The sequence below is a fragment of the Equus quagga genome, chromosome 16, assembly GCF_021613505.1.
Source record: "Equus quagga isolate Etosha38 chromosome 16, UCLA_HA_Equagga_1.0, whole genome shotgun sequence".
In the NCBI taxonomy this organism is placed as follows: Eukaryota; Metazoa; Chordata; class Mammalia; order Perissodactyla; family Equidae; genus Equus; species Equus quagga.
In genome coordinates this window covers 1,587,947-1,606,546 of record NC_060282.1, presented here as the reverse complement: position 1 = coordinate 1,606,546, position 18,600 = coordinate 1,587,947, and the positions used below count along the sequence as shown (strand labels likewise).

General features: G+C 55.3%; 1 protein-coding gene across 7 annotated transcripts in view; it reads right to left on the bottom strand.

The window, feature by feature from the left end:
• Positions 1-1,623: 1,623 nt before the first annotated feature.
• Positions 1,624-18,600, bottom strand: part of TOP1MT (DNA topoisomerase I mitochondrial) — a 28,492-nt gene continuing 11,515 nt past the window's right edge. For 5 of the 7 annotated variants that reach the window (XM_046641790.1, XM_046641785.1, XM_046641789.1 and 2 more), the window contains 10 exons: positions 18,170-18,292; positions 17,428-17,615; positions 16,452-16,596; positions 15,922-16,065; positions 15,535-15,720; positions 13,044-13,112; positions 12,632-12,746; positions 11,842-11,969; positions 11,222-11,316; positions 5,347-7,516 (listed from right to left, as the gene is read on the bottom strand). In XM_046641790.1, coding sequence (XP_046497746.1) covers positions 7,240-7,516; positions 11,222-11,316; positions 11,842-11,969; positions 12,632-12,746; positions 13,044-13,112; positions 15,535-15,720; positions 15,922-16,065; positions 16,452-16,596; positions 17,428-17,615; positions 18,170-18,292 — 1,470 coding nt within the window. In that variant the 3' untranslated portion in view covers positions 5,347-7,239. Of the gene's footprint in view, positions 4,093-4,563; positions 4,714-5,346; positions 7,517-11,221; positions 11,317-11,841; positions 11,970-12,631; positions 12,747-13,043; positions 13,113-15,534; positions 15,721-15,921; positions 16,066-16,451; positions 16,597-17,427; positions 17,616-18,169; positions 18,293-18,600 lie in introns of those variants that run through there. The other 2 variants (XM_046641792.1, XM_046641786.1) reach the window with 1 other exon arrangement.

Sequence of the window (18,600 nt, the reverse complement as noted above, 5' to 3'; positions counted from 1 at the left end):
AATGAGGATCAACGCCGACAGCAAACAGTCATACAAACCACAAAGGCGCAGGCACTGACCATAGTTACGCATGAAGTGTTTAAAGAAATAAGACAGTCACAGCGAACAGAAAGCAATAGGACACTATCAGGAATGAAGAGGCAGGGATTTTAAAGGAGAACTTGTAGGAATGAGAAATGTAATTGTTGAAATAGAACTCAACGGGCGGGTTAAAGAGCTGAGCAGAGCGTGCTGAAGAAAGCGCTGGTGCATGGAAGACACGCCCAGGGCGATCCAGAATAGCACACAGACAAGGAGACAGAGAACAGAAAGCACATGGTAAAGGCTGGAAGATCCAACAGGAAGGTCTGCCGTGGATCTGAAGGGAGTCCCGGGAGAGAGAAGGGAGGAAACAGTGAAACCCTGCACTGACACCCGCCCCAGTTATTCCAATTCCAACCTGCTGGGCAGATGGCTCCCCTAGCCCGCCCAGTCCCTGTCCTCCACCAGGGCCAAGGCTCGGATTTTCTGCAGGGCTGAGGATGGAGGGCCAGGCGAGGCCAGGTGGGGAAGCCAGCCAACCCCGTGTGGAGATGAGGCCCGTCCGCATCCCTACTTCTCCCCTGGCTCAGTCTCCCCACAGTCAGGCTGACAAAACATCAGTTAAAGGCGAGCACACTGACACTGTTCTCAGTATCCCGGAAGTCCCAGCTGTCCTCGTCCCGGAGTCACCCCCGTCAGCACTTGGGCCCGACGCACAGCTGCCCACCTGCGCTGAGGCTGTGCTCTGTCAGCCTGACTGCAGGGCCCACAGCCAACTTGCTTAGCCTCCGGCTGGCGTCTCTACAGGCTCGTTTCATCATCGTCACAATTCTGCGCTCTACAGGACTGAATTTCTTTGGATCCCACTTAGAGTGTTCCAGCAAGGCTTTTCTTTCTTTAATGAAAAACATAAATTCACAGATCCGGGAAGTACAATGTATATGAAGCTGCATAAATGAAGAGAGATCCACACCTAGATACAAGACAACTGAAGCAGACCAGCAAGACAAAGATCCTGAAGGAGAGCAGGGCCAGATCTCCAACACAGGAGCTAGAGTTGCACCGTCAGAGACTTCTGGAGTCAGCCGCAGAGACAAGGCCGCGGTGAGTGTCCTCAGCGTGCACACAGGACCTGGCGGCCTAGACCTGGATGCCCAGCAAAATTAGTTTTCATAGATGAGGTGAAAACAAACATTTATTTATACATAAATCTCAGTTTATCACTAAGGAACTTTCGCTACAAGAACATCCAAAGTCTGTACTGCAAAAAGAAGGAAAATGATTTCAGAATGATGGTCTTAGTTAGAAAATGGAATGTAAGCAAACCAAATGATAAATATGAATGTAATCCAAACATTCTATGTATGAAAGAATAACGTCACCTAAAATACTGGACAAGAAGAGCATGGGCGTTAGAAGAGGATTTAGGGGCTCGGCCCATGGCCGAGTGGTTAAGTTCACGCGCTCTGCTTCAGCGGCCCAGGGTTCGCCGGTTCAGATCCTGGGCACAGACCACACAGTTCATCCAGCCATGCTGAGGTGGCGTCCCGCATAGCAGAACTAGAATGACCTACAACTATGATATCCAACTGTGTACTGAGGAAGACGGGCAACAGATGTTAGCTCAATCTTCTTCACACACAAAAAAAAACAACAAAGAAGACAATTTAAATGGCCCAAGATCCTGTTATTGTTGTCAAGGGGTGTAAGACTTTAATTTTAGACTTTGACAAGTTAAATATGCATAGTATAGTTTAATGTTAATTACTAAATATAAACAGTACATATATTTCCAATCCAGTAGAAAAACAAAAATGCAATCATTTAAAATGAACAAAAACTTCTATCAATTAAAAAATAAGCAGGAAAAAAGAAAAACCTGGAAATAACTGGGCAAATAACCAAAGAGTAAGATGGCAGAAACCATCCAAACATGTCCGTGATCGCAGCAAGCCCGAGTGGGTGGCACCCCAGTTCAAACACGACGACAGGGAGGACCCTGCACCTCAGAGCCATGGTGGGCGAGTGCAGAGGGCAGGTGGAGGCCAAGTCCGCCCAGGAAGGAAAGGGACACTCGGCGGAAGCAGGCGGCACGGGACGAGCGGGAAGTGTGAACAAGGATGTGTGGCAACCTCAGGGACTAAAAGGAACTGTACCCATTAAAAAAGAACAGAATAGTGTTTCTAAAGGAACAATTCAAAAGAACGAACGAACTCTTAGAGATTAAATGTGATGGTGGGAATTAAAAACAAATTAGTGAGAAAGTTGAGAAGTAAAGTTGAGAAAACCTTTTTAAAAGAAAAAAAAGACAAGGAGATAAGATAGAAAGATTAAGACTAAGAGGAGTTCCGGGGGAAAGAAAGAAAACAGAGCGTGGTGGGAGTGAAATTATCAGAGGAATAATTTCACTGCTTCCCCCACACTGAGAGGCGCGGCACCGGAGTAGAAGTGCCCACTACCACCCTCTGCGGGGCGCGCGGGGCCTGAGGAGCAGGACCTCACAGGGACAGAGGTGGCACACAGGCCCCCAGGCCGGGCCTCAGCAGGAGGGCGCCAGCCGGGACGCCCGGAAGTGCACTGACGAGGGGTGAGGATAACTCGCACCTGAAGGCCGACGCGGGTTCAGGTTATCAAGTGTGATGGTTGTGAAACAGCCTTTTCACGTGCGCAAACTCACCAACTTGTTCTTCATTCTTTTTCATGAGGCTGCTAAAGAAGATCTCCAAAATGAGGGGGACCGACAAGGAGTGAGTGGGACCCAGTAGGCAGGGAACAGCTACACAACAGACAGCCGAGAGGGACACGCACAACGACAGCAAAAGGAAGCCCGGGCTGGGGGACAAACAGCCCGTCTCTTGATGGGAGGCGCCGCAGCTGTCTGACTGGTTTACTCTCCTACGGTCCGCCGTGCAGCCACAGTCACTGACTCTCCTCCGCACGCACAGCAGGGATCCTCTGCGCAAGGCGCTCCAGAGCCTCGGCCAGTGGCCACGTCGGCCTCAAAGCCATCATCTCCTGCCCGTCCTGTCTGGATGTGCGGATGTGCGTGAGCTGCCTCTTGAGCCACAGACCTGGAAACTAAAAAGAAAGATTATCTGCCCCCAAAATAGAGTTTTAAAACACCTCCCCCCCGTGCCCACCTCGCAGAGACCCCAGCTGCAGCAGGGACGTCCTGCCCACCCTGCACGGCCATGATGGTCCCAGTCCATCCTCAGCCAGGCCTGCTTGTCCTGGCCACCTGGCGCCGCACACCTGCCTGAGACCTTTACTGAGTGACTTCCACCGGCCCCTGTGGCTCTGTCCGGGGGTGCCCCAGGGCACAGCTGCCACACCCCCTCCCTGCCAGCACAGGTCCTCTGAAGGCGATGTCCTTGCCTGCACTTTTGGGATGGCCCCATCTGTTGCCACTTCTCACTCGAGGACACAACGACTCCATCCACCCCATCAGGCCACACCTTCCTGCCGCCAGGTTGGAGCCCGGAGGGAGAGCCTGGCCGTGGGCACACAAGCAGCCCTCTGGGGGGAAGACAGGCACTCAGGGCCCCACTGGCCCATCTGCTCAGGGGGAGAGGACAGCGTGTCTGAGGGGTCCCCGCCCAGGGCTGCGACAGTGTGTGCGGGTGGGGGTACCCAGGCCTCCTCTCACGGGAGTCAGGGACCCCCTCAACCAGCCCCAGCAGCCCCGCGCACTGTTAGCGGGTTCTAGAGACAGGCACATGGCCACAGCCCAGCTCTTGTCCGTCACTCTGTGCAGGAGCCCTGAGAGAGAAAGCGGCTGCCACGGCCAGGGGACAGCAGCTGGGGGAGCAGACACACTTCAAAGGACAGGGCACGCGAGTGTCAGCGACTTTCTGTATAATGACACCACAAACACCTGCAGCAAAACATTTCATTGTACAAAATTCCCCAAGATTGCTTTAATAGTGAAAAAATAATAATAAACTCCAGTGAGGCATGAGGATGCTCGTTTAGAACTCAAAGTCTTCGCCCGCCATGTCGAGGGCCCAGGCGAACCTCTCCCTCTGCGTCTTGTTGTAGATCCTCTCCACGGGCACCCCGAAACGCTTACACCTGCGGAGAGCAGACCAGGGGTCTCAGGACACAGCGGGACGGAGGCCGGGACGCCTCGGCTCCCAGACCTGCTCCTCCTGGTCACGGCCACTGCCAGGGCGTCAGGGAGGCCTCCGAGAGTGCAAAGGGACCCAGAAGGGCAAGTGGGGTGCTCAGGGAATGCTCACGGGGCACAAGGCAACCCTGGCACTTCCACTCCCAGTGGGCAGGCTGAGCTCCTCGTGGCTGGGTGGGTGCAGGCACCTGACTCAGGGTCATCATCCCACGCCAGCTACTTGTCACTACCCGGCCTTACACTGTCCCAAAGCTCTCAGGGAGGAAGGACTAATGACACAGGACTGGGCATCAGAGACACACCAGTCAGGCAGGTCCCACCACAGGAAGGACCTGTGCTGACCACAGGGGCCACTTGGGGAACCCGGGCCCCTCCTCAAGGATGTGAGTGGGCACAGCAAGCTGGGGCCCGCGCACCAGGCGACGCTGATCCGGGGGTCCAGGTAGTTGAGCTTGGACGTGCCCAGGGCCACCTGCTTGCTCTCCTCCTTGTCCGTGGCCTGTGTGCTCAGTCTCATGAGCTGCTCCTCCAGCTTCTCCAGCAGCCTCTCCCTCTTCTCCAGGAAGCTGGCAAGAGAAGGACGGGCTGCAGGTCCCCACGGGGGCACCTGCCCGCGCACTCCCTGGGTGTGGGCCGAGCCCCGGGGAGGCCTGCATTACAACAGACAGCCCTCCCTCAGCAGAAAGGAGGCGGGAGAGGGGAGCTCTGTGGAAATGTGAACCACGACAGACATGGGAAAAGGGGCAAAGGGTGACAACCAGTATGAGAGAGCCTTTCCCGTTCAGAAAAACGCTGAGCCCTCACTCCCACCTTTTTACAGAAAAGCAGGTTTCTCCAGACAGGCACCCTCTTCCCCTCCCCACACGCCTCACCCAGGACGCTGGGTAAGACAATGCCCAGGCAGGGTGGGGGCGGGCAACCTGCCGACGGCCATGAGGCCACCAGTGCCATGAAGTTTAACCCCTGCCCTTCTCCCAGGAGTGCACACTTCAAATCCACCTGGACACGTGCGGAATGACTCACGACCAAGAGGGAGTGCTGCCGCCAAAGGCCGAGCCGGCCAACCGCGGGGCAGCCTGAACAGCAAGCACTCATCCCGGAGCCGCCGAGACGCGTGAGCCACAGGTCCGGGCGCTGCTCTGACACAGCTGCCGGGCGCACACGGACACCAATGTACAAACAGTGGGTGCGACTTATGGGGAAAAGGGGGGTGGGGGAGGGAGGACGACGGGCATGCACACGTCCAGGCTTTCCGGAAGACACACAGAAAGTCCCCAGCCACCCCGGGGGAACTGGAGGTCAGGGTGGATGACAGCCTTATTTTTCATTATTATGAATACTCCACGGTCTGATCACTTGACATTTCTTACACACAGCCCCCGTGTTAAAAATGCCCCTCTGCAGCCAAGGACACTTGTCACAATGAGGAAACGTTCGCACGCCTAGAACCACAGCCATTGGGAATAAAGGGACACATCGCTGGAGAGGGATGGCAAGGGAGACTCTGAACAACCGCGTGCCCACAAACCAGACGACCCCGTGAAGTGAACAAAGAACCAGGACACAAACCACCAAAACGGACGCAAGAAGAATGGAAAACGTGCACAAGCCTCTAACAAGTACAGCGATCGATCACCTCCCACGGAGACGGCCCAGGCCCAGAGGACGTCACCGGGGAACTCTACCATGCATTTAAAGAAGAGTACCACCAATTCTTCACACACTTCCACAGAAGGGAAGAGGAGGGAACCCGTCCCACCTCACTCTGAGACCAGCGTTACCCTCACACTAAAACCAAAGACGTCACAAGAAACCACACACTATTATCCTTTTTACACACAGAAGCAAAAATCCTCAACACAATCAAACCAAATTCAGCAATATATAAAAAAGATTCTACACAATGATCAAACAGGATTTATTCCAGGGATGCAAGGACGGCTGGACACCTGAAGATCAGCTGATGTGACAGACCACCTCAACAGGAAGATAAAAACATGATCGTCTCCACAGATGCAGAGAAAGCATCTGACAAAACCCAACACCCTTCCACGAAAACCCACACCTGACGGCCTAGGGAGAGAGCAAACGCCCCCACAGATGCAGGGCGTCTAAGAAAGGCTGCGGCTGCCACGGTCCTTGGTGCGGAGAGCGAAGCTCTGGCCTAGAAGCAGGAACAAGACGGGGCTGTCCACTCATGTCACTAGTACTCGACACCGTGCTGGAGAGTCCAGCCAAAGCAATCAGGCAAGGAAAAGAAACAGCATCCAACTGGAAAGGAAGGAGTAAACTATCTCTATTTGCAGATAACATGATCTTAAAAATCCTACAGACTCCGCTAAAAAACTACTAGCGCTAGTAAATGAGGTCAGCAGGCTGCAGGACACAAGATCAAAAAACATCAGCTGTACTCCTTGCGCACAGTGTGGAGGAGAGTTCACACAGCAGGCCTGCCCATCCTCGGACAGGCCTGCTTCCAAGGCTGGATCTCGGGGGTCCCATGGCCCCCACTGAGGTGGCTCTCTGAGCCTGACGTGTGTATACAAACATGCTCTGCACTGCGCTCCTGCTCTCCTCGCAGGGGTCTGGAAGTTAGGGATGTGCTGGGCAGAGGCAGCCTAGGTGACCAGCCCCCGTGACAGCCCGGGCACCAAGTCTCCAATAAGCTTCTCTGGTGGACATTTCACACGTGTCGTCACAGCTTGCTGGTAAGAGAAATGGCACCCGCCCTGTGTGACACCACAGGCTCGTGCGCTGCCTCCGTCTGCTGGCGCTCTCTGTGCCCTTTCGCTCCACTAAGCCACGGCTGTGACTGCCGAGCCCGGTGAGTCCTGCGGAATCCCTGAACCCAGAAGTGGTCTGGGGTTCAGTTCGTGTCAAAGTGTGACTCGCTGGCACTGACTGGCGGAGCCATGGCAAGAGGCTCGTCTGACAAGGAAGGAGGCCTGGGTGCCCATGGAGTCGTCCGTGATGAAACGGCAGCTGGGCTGCTGTCTGCTCTGAGAGTCAAAGCTCCCTGAGGAATCTGGAAACGACAGCTCCAACCCCAGGAGGGTGGGCTCACATCCTCGGGCTGCTTTGGGCCACAGTGGCTACAGAGAGGGAAAAACGACAGCCCAGCTCAGGCCTCGGGTTTCTGTTCTCCTCCAGGTGGGAGAAAGGGTCCCAAATTCCCAAGAGTGAGCTTTGGATGGGCCAAAAGTGTTAAAAGTTTGCATTGCTCTCCCCTCCCAGTGGGAGAAAAAAAGGCTGGATCCGGAACGGAGTTCTAGAGACGGCTGCTTGGGCCCGTCCCAGCTGGGATCCTCTCGGCAGCTGCCCTGTACGCTTAAGCCTGGCAAGTCGAGAACTGCCAGGGGCTGAGGAAACCTGCAGCAAGAAAGAAACGGGGGGTGTGGTAATGGCTTCGTATTTTGTGGCTATTGCGTCGGGATGTTTAGTAAAAAACAGATATAATACGTTAAATGCTTGTAATTTTATAAATGCTAGATGGATCATCCCAACCATAAAAGGTACAAGAAAAAGCGACAGTGGACACAGCAGCCTTGCCTTGCAGCTGGCGGGAAGGTTAGAATTACAACTCTAAGGGGGCTGCCCCAGGGCCGAGTGGTTAAGTTCGTGCGCTCCGCTTCGGCGGCCCAGGGTTTCACCAGTTCAAATCCTGGGCACGGACATGGCACTGCTTGTCAAGCCATGCTGAGGCGGCATCCCACATGCCACAACTAGAAGGACCCACAACTAAAAATACACAACTATGTACAGGTGGGATTTGGGGAGAAAAAGGAAAAATAAAATCTTTAAAAAAAAAAGAATTTCAACTCTGAGTACTGGAGACACACTGAGTCTCTGTCGGTGATGGTTTTTACTACGGTTTAGCCTATCGGAGTCTCTGGGGAAAGAGAGACACCGCGAAGAAGAGGCTCGCCCCAGACAAGACAGCTCTGGAGTCTGAATCGCTGGGTGGAGGGCACTGCTCATGGCTCCTGTGAGGTGAGACGTCTCAGACCCCGAGGCTGCTTTCTGGCCTGATGTGTATTTTTGAGCAGGCCTATTTCTAACCTCCAGACGGACAAGGTAATGAGGGCACAGGGAAGCCTTGTCACTTGGACTTGCAGCACCTCCGCTTTGGGGCTGCAGAAGGAAAGCCGCTGGTCCCCTTGGAATCGTGAATTCAGAGACACATGGTCTGGATCGGGTTCTGAGCAAAAACCCGACCCCGTGAGCTACGGGAGTTTCAGCCTCAGCACAGGGGAGCTGGACCGAAGGCTCCAGGACCAGGCCTCAGACCCAGGGACTGCTGCAGATTCAGGACAGCTCTGCGTAGGGCCCTAAACTGGGCAGACATCATGGCTGTGGCTGGACCAGCAGGGTCACCTGCAGATGCCCCCGTGATAAAGCCTGTTTGCTGACGGGGCCATCAGAAATCAAGTGCGACTGTGGTGCACTTCTGACACCGGGGAGGGCACATCACAGGGACAGTCACACACCCCCAGGGATGTCTCGAGGCTCGTCCTGAGACTTGGCGGTCAGCGCAGTCTGCAGTGGTGGGGGCAGGGCCAGACTCCACGCTCCTAGGTGCCCGGTGCTCACACCCAGCGGGGCAGGCAGATGTGGGATGCAGCTCATCTGATCTCGGCTGCTCACAGGATCAGCAGGAGCAAACAAACCCACACTCTTGGACGTTACATAAACCCACTTAGAACTTGCACGACAATCCAGGAGTCCGTCCTGCCCAATCGCTGGATATGGGGTCTTTCTGGCTCAGGTATACAGAAACACTTTTCTGTGGAAATGCTTTCAATCTCTCATACACAAAACCCAGACAAAAGGTCTCAGGGAGGAATAAGGATAAGTGAAGAAATGTAAAGTCACGATGACTGAATGTGAACACTGATTTTGTAACCACGAAGGAAAACCCCCTAAAATCCTGGTGCCTGCAGGGGTTGGGGGGGAGCAGTAATGATCTCTGAAATCAGAAAGGTGCAGCTGAGGCATCTGAACTGCCCGGAGCACCTGGGGTGCTGGGAGAGGACTCGGGAGCTGGCACCTGGCGTGCCCGGGCCCACTGCCGGGAGTTCTTGCCCTATAATCAATGTGAGCGGTCCTGGGGATCCTCCTATGGATCACTGAACCAGGGATGGTCCTGGAGACCTCCAACAAAGCTAGCAATGAGCAATCCAAACGAAATTAAGAAAACAATTCCATTTAGAACAGCAGCAAACAATAAAACACTTACAGAATAAATTTAACCAAAGAAAGGTGCAAAACTTATACTCTAGAACTTTGTTGAAAGAAACTAAGGCACTAAATATCTAAAGGACATCCTAGCGTTCACAGAGCGGGAGGCTCGATCTACAGAGTCAATGCAACCCCTATCAGAGCCCGCGCTGGCTTCCCGGCAGAAAGTGACAAGCTGCGCCTACAATTCATGTGGAACTTCAAGGGTCCCTGAATAGCCAAAACAGTCTGTAAAGAGGAAAACAAAATTGGATGGCTCACACTTTCCCATTTCAAAACTTACAGCACCCAAGACTCAGTGGTACCAGCACCAGCACAGACGTGAACATGAACGGAACTGAGAGTCCAGAAAGAAACCCAAACACCTCCAACCAACTGATCTTCCACAGGGAGCCGGGGCCACTCAGTGGGAAAAACAGTCTTTCAGCAAATGGTGCTGGGACAGCAAGAGATCCACATGCAAAAGAAAGAAGGTGGACCCCTACCTCACACCAGGTACAAACCTTAACTCAAGATGGATAACGACCTAAATGTAAGAGCTAAAACTCTAACACTCTTATGAGAAAACTTAGGAATACACCACAGGACCTTGGGTCAGGCAAAGCTTTATCAGACAGAGCACTAAAGAACAGCAACAACAAAAAAATAAATTGCACTCACCAAAATTTAAAAATTTTGTGCTTCCAAGGACGCCACCAAGAAAGTGAAAAGACAACCCACAGGACAGGAGAAAGTATTTTCAAATCACATTTGAAAAGGGACTTGTAGCAGGAATAAATAATGAGCTTTTACAACCCAACAGTAAAAAGATGATGAACTGGAAAATGGGCAAGGGACCTGGAGAGACATTCCTCCAGAGACGATGTACAAATAGCCAATAAGCATGTGGAAGATGCTCGATCTCCTCAGCCTTCAGGGAGACGCAAACCACCCACAATGAGAGCCCACCTCCCGCCCAACAAGGGACTAAGTCAAGTGCTGGCGAGGAGGAGAAACCAGAAGCTCACACCCCGTGGTGAGAACGCAGAATGCACAGCTGCTGTGGAAGCCAGCCTGGGGCCTTCTGAAAATGTTCAACCTGGAGGTGTCAAGTGACCCAGCAACTCCGCTCCCAGGGAGGTGCCACACAGAAACAAACACCTGAGTGCTCACAGCAGCCTTACCCACAAAAGCCAAGAAGTGGAGACCACGCAAATATCCAGCAACTGATGGACGGACAGACAACACGCCGTCCATCGAGACAAGAGAACGAATATTGGCAACAAGGAGTGAGGCCAACGCGCACTACAGCGTGGATGAACCTTCACAACGTTCTGCTGCCTCAAAGAAGCCAGACACAGAGTCCACGTATGGCACACCTCCACCTGTGTGCAATGTCCAGGAGCTGGGGGAGGGCAGTGGGGGAGGGCAGTGGGGGGAGTGCTCAGGACATGAGGCTTGCTTCTGAGGTGACGGAAATGTTCTAAAATCCATGCTGATGATGGTTGCACAACTCTGTGAATGCGCCAAAACCACTTGCACAGAGTAAGCAGGTGAACCGGCTGTCACAAAAATCACATCTCAACCGAGCCGCTAACAGAGCCTGCAGCACCGGGCCGGAGCTCGCCTGCGCCAAGCACGGGGGCGAGCCCACTGCCGACGGGCCACGGTGGAGGCCGGGCCACGCTTCTCCTCGGGCACTTCCGTACTGCCTCACTTCTTTGCACAAATAACATGGTCTGTATTTTTAAAAATCACAAAGTAATGACTGAAAAGAAACCCACAGAATTGGCAAGAGGAAAAACTAAAGCTCCCGGCCAGCCCTGACTCAACGGCCTGCGCCCTCAGGACACTCACCTTCTGGACCTGTCGTCCCCTCTGGATTTGTGGCCGGCCCGAGCCTGCTTCAGCTCCGCCTTGGCCTCCGCCACCTGCTTCTTCTTCGCCTCAATCTGCAGAGGAAGAGGGCCCCGTCAGGGCTGCTCCCGTCCCTACCTGGCCCAGCCCCAGGGACCACCATCCACAACCTGCTGGCCCCTACGCCCTGAAAGGGCCCAGCTGAGCAGGCCCTGAATCTCCACGGGCACCTGCTTGCCTAGTAGGGGTACTGGAGGGTCGACCCTGACCAGTCACTCTGTGGCCAGGGGACAGGGTAAGGAAGAGGCCCTAAATGTACCACCTGCTCCAGCGAGACCCTAGCCCCTGCTCCACTGACCTCCTTCCTGGACTAGAGGCCTTTCTGCACCAGAGGCCGAGCCAGGACAGCCTCTGGCGCCCCTAGGCAGTTCTCCCCTCAGAGAAGCCAACACCTGGCCCTGGGCAGCCCTGATTGGCCTGGAACCCCTCTGCTGGCCAGGTGGCCCTGGACTGTGAACAAGGCATTTGGGAGGGCAGGGCAGGGGGAGCCTGGCGATGGAGCCCGCAGTGGCTGGCACCCAGAGGCCCTCCCACGGTGAGCTGCCGCGTCAACCGCATGCCTTCAACTGGAGATTCTGCATCGACTTCTCGAAGGTCTTGGGAGTTGCCCGCTGATGGTTGCAGAGAATGGCCACAGCTCGGTTTGCTCGGTTGTAAGACAGAATCTTCGCAGCTACACTGTCTTCAGCTGAAAAACAGGAGAGTTTGTTACAAAGTAGTGGCCACAGGACAACACTTCATGTGAGAGTCCTTCCCCTCACTGAGGACCTTGACTCTGTGGACAAGACTGAGCGTCAGGGGTAGGCACCCTGTCCAAGGGGCCCACAGACCAGGAGCACAGCTGGGGACCACCACCACAGGGGAGTCAGGACAGCACCCAGGAGCCTCCAGCGGAGGCCCAGAGACAGGCTGAGCTTGGACAGCCGGGCAGTAGGTCAGAAGCCGGTGGGGAGAGGGTTCCAGCACACGACAGGGACGTGCAGAGCTGGGCAGGGTCTTCAAAACCGACTCTGCTGAGAAGCAGACGATAGATGGGGCGAAGCCTAACTGTGTGGCTGTGGGGTTGACGCATTGAAGAAGGGGGTGCTGAGCAGAGGTGGCCCCCAGAGAGGCCGCTGGCCAGAGCCAGGAGCAGTGGGCCCTGCAGGTAAGACACATCCTATAGAAGATGTCTGGGGTCCTGAAGGCCACTCACAGCTCAGATGAGCACTTCCCTGACCTCTGACTCCATCCAAACCTGGAGTGTCCCCTGGGGCCAGGTGGTCTCTACTCCTCCCCTGGACACCGGCCACACAGCACCGGCCCACGACCAGGGCCTGTTCTCCCCAGAACAGGTGGGGCCAAGCTCACCTCTGGTCAGGGCTCGCAGCTGCTCCTGCAAGGTGACGCTGGCGTTGTAGGTGCGGAACACTTTGGCAGTCAGGCCGTCCATCAAGTCCTGAAGGTGCTTGTTGAGGCTAGTAGTCTAAACACGGGGGAAAAAAGGTGGGCCTAGGGATGTGGTTTCCTCTGGGGACAGTTTCTAACATTCTTCCCAGCCTCCCTGCCTTGTGCTTCCAGAAGGAAGAAATGATGGGGGATTTTAGCTGGTGATTAGGACAAGGAGACCCTCAACCTTCTTGGGCAAAATGACATGCTAACTCGGTGCTCACACTCTTCCCATCTCATCAGACCAGCTGTTCTGGACACGAGCAGGCCGTGCAGCACTGGCAGTCCCTGGGTCACCCCCATCAACACTGCTTTTGAAAACACACAGACTTACGGTCAGTCTGTCAAAGAGGTCGTCCCCACGGCTCTTGTTCTCCATAAACAGCTGCAAATTCTTGTACACCTGGGACACAAAGAAGACCTTCAGCCCAACAGAGCCTTTAAAAAGGCTCACATGTGCAAAAGAGAGAAACAGCCTGTTCTGGAGGAAACAGAAGAATTAAACGAAGGACCTAAAGGGACATCTGCGCGACTAGAATCTGGAGACCAGCGACGGGTTTTCTTTTAGGAAGGTGGTCTGAATGCGCGACCTCTCCCGTGGGCCACTCAGTACATCTCAGTGCTGTGGTCACGAGACTGGCGCTGTCTCTCCCTCCCCACGCCCCTGGCTCCTTCCTCCAACATCAAAGCTGGGCTTCCTCCAGGCGACCCTGAGTCCAGGGCCTGCGCTGGTGACATGGTCAGACTCACTTGATACCACAGGGCCTCAGGGGACCTTCATGGAAGGCCCTTTTGTCCCATTTCCCTCTACCGGCCACTTCCAAGAGAGGGAACTCATGCCCTCGCAAAGAGGCAGTCCTACTGGGAGAAGCTCTGCGCAGGCCGTGTGCACGCTGCACACCCTCACTTTTTTCAGTCCCTCTGGGGGCGGGCAAACATCCTCACGGTTCACATCGGCCTAGACCCTGTCTCTTCAGCCAGCTATGTGCTGCTCACCACCACTGGGGACATCCCATGCAGCTCCAAATATGCCTCACTTGGCTGGACACCAGGCGACCAGCTACAAAGTGACCGAGACAGCCCTCACGCTCAGCAGACATGGCAGGAGGCCCAGGCACCATGTCCTCCAGCTCTCCCAACCACCAGCAGAGGTGGCAGACTTGTGAGTGGGATTAGTGGCTTATAAAAGAGACCCCCAGAGCGCTCCCTCGCCCTCCCACCATGTGAGGACACAGAGAGAAGGCGCAGCTATGAGCCGGGAAGGGGGCCCTCACAGGACACGGCCAGGCCGGCCCCCGATCTCAGGCTCCAGCCTCCAGAACGTGAGAAATAAATCCTGTTGTCTGTGAGGCACCCAGTTTGTGGGGTTTTGCCTTGCAGCCCGAATGGAGGCACGGTGTGAGGACCTTCTGTTAGGAAACCTGCCTCAGTACCATCTTACACGGTCGCCTGATACCCCGTGTGCAGACAGACCTGACTCCCCTCCCGCTTTGACTCCTCTCCAACGTGGCCCTGAGCCTCTCTTCCCCTAAGCCTGTCGCCATCCTACTCGGTATTGACCGAGAACAGATTCCAGAGCCGCCCGCTCAGAGGCCCTGGCACGCAGGGCTCTGCTGGATTGCTGCCTCCCAAGCAGCTGCGTCCCTGCCGCCCTCGACTGTCTCCCCACACCTCCCACTCCATTCTCAGGTGGCCCAGCCCTGGCTGCTGTGTGTGCTTGTAAGGTGCTGGCGCCAGGGCTGGGTCTCTTCTGTGTTGCTACAGCATGGTGCCCACCCAGACAGGAGCCAGGGCGACTGCCACTCTCGGGAACACCATTCCAGGAGGAGAGGATATTCCCCAAATTCCAATTTCTCTTCATTCAAATCCCTCTGCAGACCAGAAACTTACCCATCCTTCCAGACCTCATCCCTCCCCCCACCAACGCGGGCCAGCCCAGGCACTGCGGGCTCGGTGGTCAGCCAGCAGGCTCGACTCCTGGACCACATCGTTTAGAGAGGAGACCGGGGGCACCACAGGATACCACAGTGAGCTGCATGGCCCTGGGCCAGGAGACCCTTCACAGGTGTACTGGGGTGAATAGTGTCCCCCCCAAATTCATGTCCTTCCCAGGGCCTCAGAATATGACCTTCTTCAGAAATAGGGGTCTTTGGAGATGTAATTAGTTAAGATGAGGTCACAGTGGGGTAGGGTGGGCCCTAAATCCAACATGACTGTGTCCTTGTAAGAAGAGGAGAAACACAGACACACAGAGAGAAGACGGCCACGTCGTTGCACACCCAGAGACTGGAGTGATGCAGCCACAGACTGGAGAGATGCAGCCATGAGCCAAGATGCCAAGGATGGACGACCACCTCCAGACACCAGGGGAGAATGGAAGGATTCTCCCCAGAGTCTCAGAGAGCACGTGACCCTGCCAACACCCTGGTCTCGGGACCCTGGCCTCCAGAGCTGCGTGTTGTGGTACCCGTTCCGGGGGCCCTGGCTAACGCAAACACCAGAAGAGCGAATGACGAAGCTGACGCCTAGAGAGAGGGATCTAGTTCAGCCTACGTTGGCGTTCACACCTAACCCGAGTGTACCACCCAGAGGGTCACAACGAGGAGAAAGCCCCTCCATCCTAGACGAGCCTCTCTCACACAGCAGGCCTTGCCTCCAAGCAGGACAGATCTGGCAAACAGGCCGTGTGCTCCTGCTGCGTGTCTCTCACACTCCCTGAAGACTTGAAGAGAAAAACGAGAAGGTCCAGAGCTAAAGGGCGAATACAGAGGTGCACGACTGCTTCCCTCCCTGAACCCGGCCGCTGATCGCGCGCGGGCACTCACAGGCCTCTCCACGGGCACTCTGTTGTAGTAGCGGATCGAGTCCTTTCCCAGGAAGTCCAATTCCACAACGTGCTGGCAGCCGTCGGCCTCTGGGTACAGCTGGATGTGCTCCACGCGGAGGGAGCAACAACCCACCGTGTCCGCCGTCTCACCCTCTTCCTTCTCATTCCCGGCTCTCAGCGCCAGCTGGTCAGGGGTGGGCCAGTCAGGGGTGTGGTGTGTGTACACAGGCACGCGCACATGCGGGCACACACACGCCCCTCTATCAACCCAAGGTTACAGCTCAGGACACGAAGTCCCGCTGTCCCCACAGCTGCCCAACCACCTGGGTCTTTGTGACTGGAGCGTCTGTATGCACAGCAGCCGAGAAGCCAGGGGCCACCGCACCTTATCGATGAAATAAAGGGCCACCGCGCACTGCCTCTTCTTCATTTCTCGAGACTTCCAATCCGCCCGATACTGAGAACGGATCTCATCCACAACCCCTTTCAAGCGTCGAGCTACTTCATACTTTTGCCAATCTTTCTCCCCCTAAACAAAGAGAGTAAGTAGCACAGGAAACCCTGCATACTCCTGTGAGATAAGGAGACACCATCGGCTCCACCCCCGAATCCACGGAGACCCCCGACCCTCCCGTCTGCAGCTTTGCTGGGCAGGGGCAGTGCTGGCGAGCAGAGTCTAAACTCAGCAAAATTTAGCATGAACGTAAATTTAAATTCCTGATTTCTTTTAAGACACGCGACCACTAAGCACAGTATGACTTCAAAATTGGCTCGTTAATTCCTACCAATTTCAGGGAAATCCTTGCCAAAGGCTAGAGAAGGTGTCGGTCTCCTCATCCACCCTCCTGAGTGGACACCGAGCTCTGGAGCCCAGGAGGGGCTCCCTGGGAGGGAGGCGCCACCAGCCGTCCTCACCTTCAGCTTCGAGCTTGGGTTCAGCATGACATACTTGATGGAGTTCTGAATGTTCTCCGTCCACGACGCCAGCCACGTGACCGTGTTATCAGAGCGCACCTCCTTCCACTGGTGACCTGCTGGGGGCTCGGGTATCTTTGAGTCCCTGCAGCAGAAGTGACCCAAACGTAAGAATTTCAAGACCTTGTTCTCTGAAATATGAGCAAAATGACCCTCTCTGGGTGACTGCTGGCACCCAGCCACACGGCCACGGCGGCCCAGGGCAGGTCTCGGCCTGAGTCTCGGCTCCGGGCCGCCCGCCCAGCTCCCCAGCCCTTGCCCCCTACTGCTGCCTCCGCCGCTTCTTTCAGCTCCCTCATCGCGGGAGTGTGACGGCTCACTCAGAGCCTGCCATGTAATGCAGCTGCCCACTGCCCCTGCGGAGACAGGACGGCATCCCCAAGAGGCCTCAGGTGTCCCCAGGAGCCTCAGCAGCTCTGGAGGGACACCAGCTGCTGCCAGGCTCCTCACAGGACTGGCCTGTGGGGAGCCCTCTGCCTGGGCCTGCCCCTCGCCCCACGCCATCTGCAGCTAACGTAATAGAAACTACCAACAGAGTGCGTGATCCACCCTGTACTTGCTAGAACTTTCTTCCAGTAAGTTCGAAACCGTCCCACGTTATTGGACTACCTTAAAAATCTGAAATATGGAAAAAAACGTTGCAAATAGGACAAACTTTCTTGGTGGGGTAAAATCTCAAGCATGCGGTGGAGCAATGAGGGTCAGTCAACACACAGGCTGCAGCAGAACTCATCAACTGGCAGGAAAGGGGGCCCTGCCCCCAGCTCACAGAGCCAGCTGGAGGCATGGGGTTACAGTGACACACCTGCCATGTACCCCACTCTCCCAGAGGCATGCGAACGGCCCGAAGCATCCAGGTTTCGGCACTCCCCTCGGGGCCGTGCCCTGCGGCGCCGTCCCCCCCCCCCCCCCCCACCTGCTGCAGTTGATGGTCACGTCCTCTGGCAGGATTCTCCTCTTCAGCATCCCCATCTTGGGGTGGTCACCGCGGCCCCGGAACAACCCAGGGGGCTCCGTCTTGAAATTGCCTATTTTTTCTCGGTGCCCATCTAGAGTACAGTAGCCAAACTCTTGCTGAAGCTTTTCTGCCTCTTCTTTTAACTTCTGAATTAACAAAATAGTACATAGACATTAGTGGTGAAGAGACAGAACAAACCTAAATGCCCTGTGGTTACCCCAGGACTTGGTCCCACTTTTGGGGGGTTAGGCGGACTCGTCAAAGTCCCTTTGCTCTCCACAGGAGCCTGGGAGGGCCCAGCGAGGACAGCCTAGAGCGCAGAGCAGGGTACCCTGGTGCCACACCCTCACACCCACAGCCGTCCTGAATCCACTGTCATCACTGAGGGTAAATATTTATCCCACTGTTTCCCACAGCGGGCTTATTGTCACCCGTGCTCTGGGAACACTGAAGTACTTCTTAAACCGATTTAGAGACACATAACTCGAAAGTGATAGAACAGAATGATTGAGGCCCCTGAACTCCATCTTCTCAGGGGACCCTCGTCTAGAAGAACCCCATAGGAAACAGCTTTATGAGATGATGCGGTCGTTTATTCAGCCTGCACGTGAGGCCACGTGCACACCAGCAACCCCGCGCCCTAAGGCCCCAGGAGCCTGACTGGGCCTGGAGCGGCTGCTCGGGGCCCACGCAGTCTGACCTGTTTCTCCTCCCTGGACAGGGCTTTCCGGGCTGCAGTCTTGTCCACAAAGTATCTGTGGATCTCTGTGAAGTCACACTTGTCCAGGTGCTTGATGATTTTCCTCTCTTCTGCTGTCATTTCCTGCACCAAAACCACAGATGTACACACTTTCGTCACCTAAAGCAGGCATGTTCATGATTGGAATGCCGACATCACTCACATGGGTGTCAGGGACCCTTTCCCAACCTCCCCCCCCAGCTAGGGGCCCATTCCACAGGGACAGTCGTGACATCCCAGGAGGAGGAGGAATGGACTCTGGGCAGACAGCACCAAGGCCACCCCACTGAACTAACAGCCTCCACAGCCATCCCACCAAGAGCGGCTTTTCAGGCAAGAGGGCAGGTGGTGAGCCAAGGTCCTGAGCTTCCTCCTGGTGGCTTTCTGAGCTG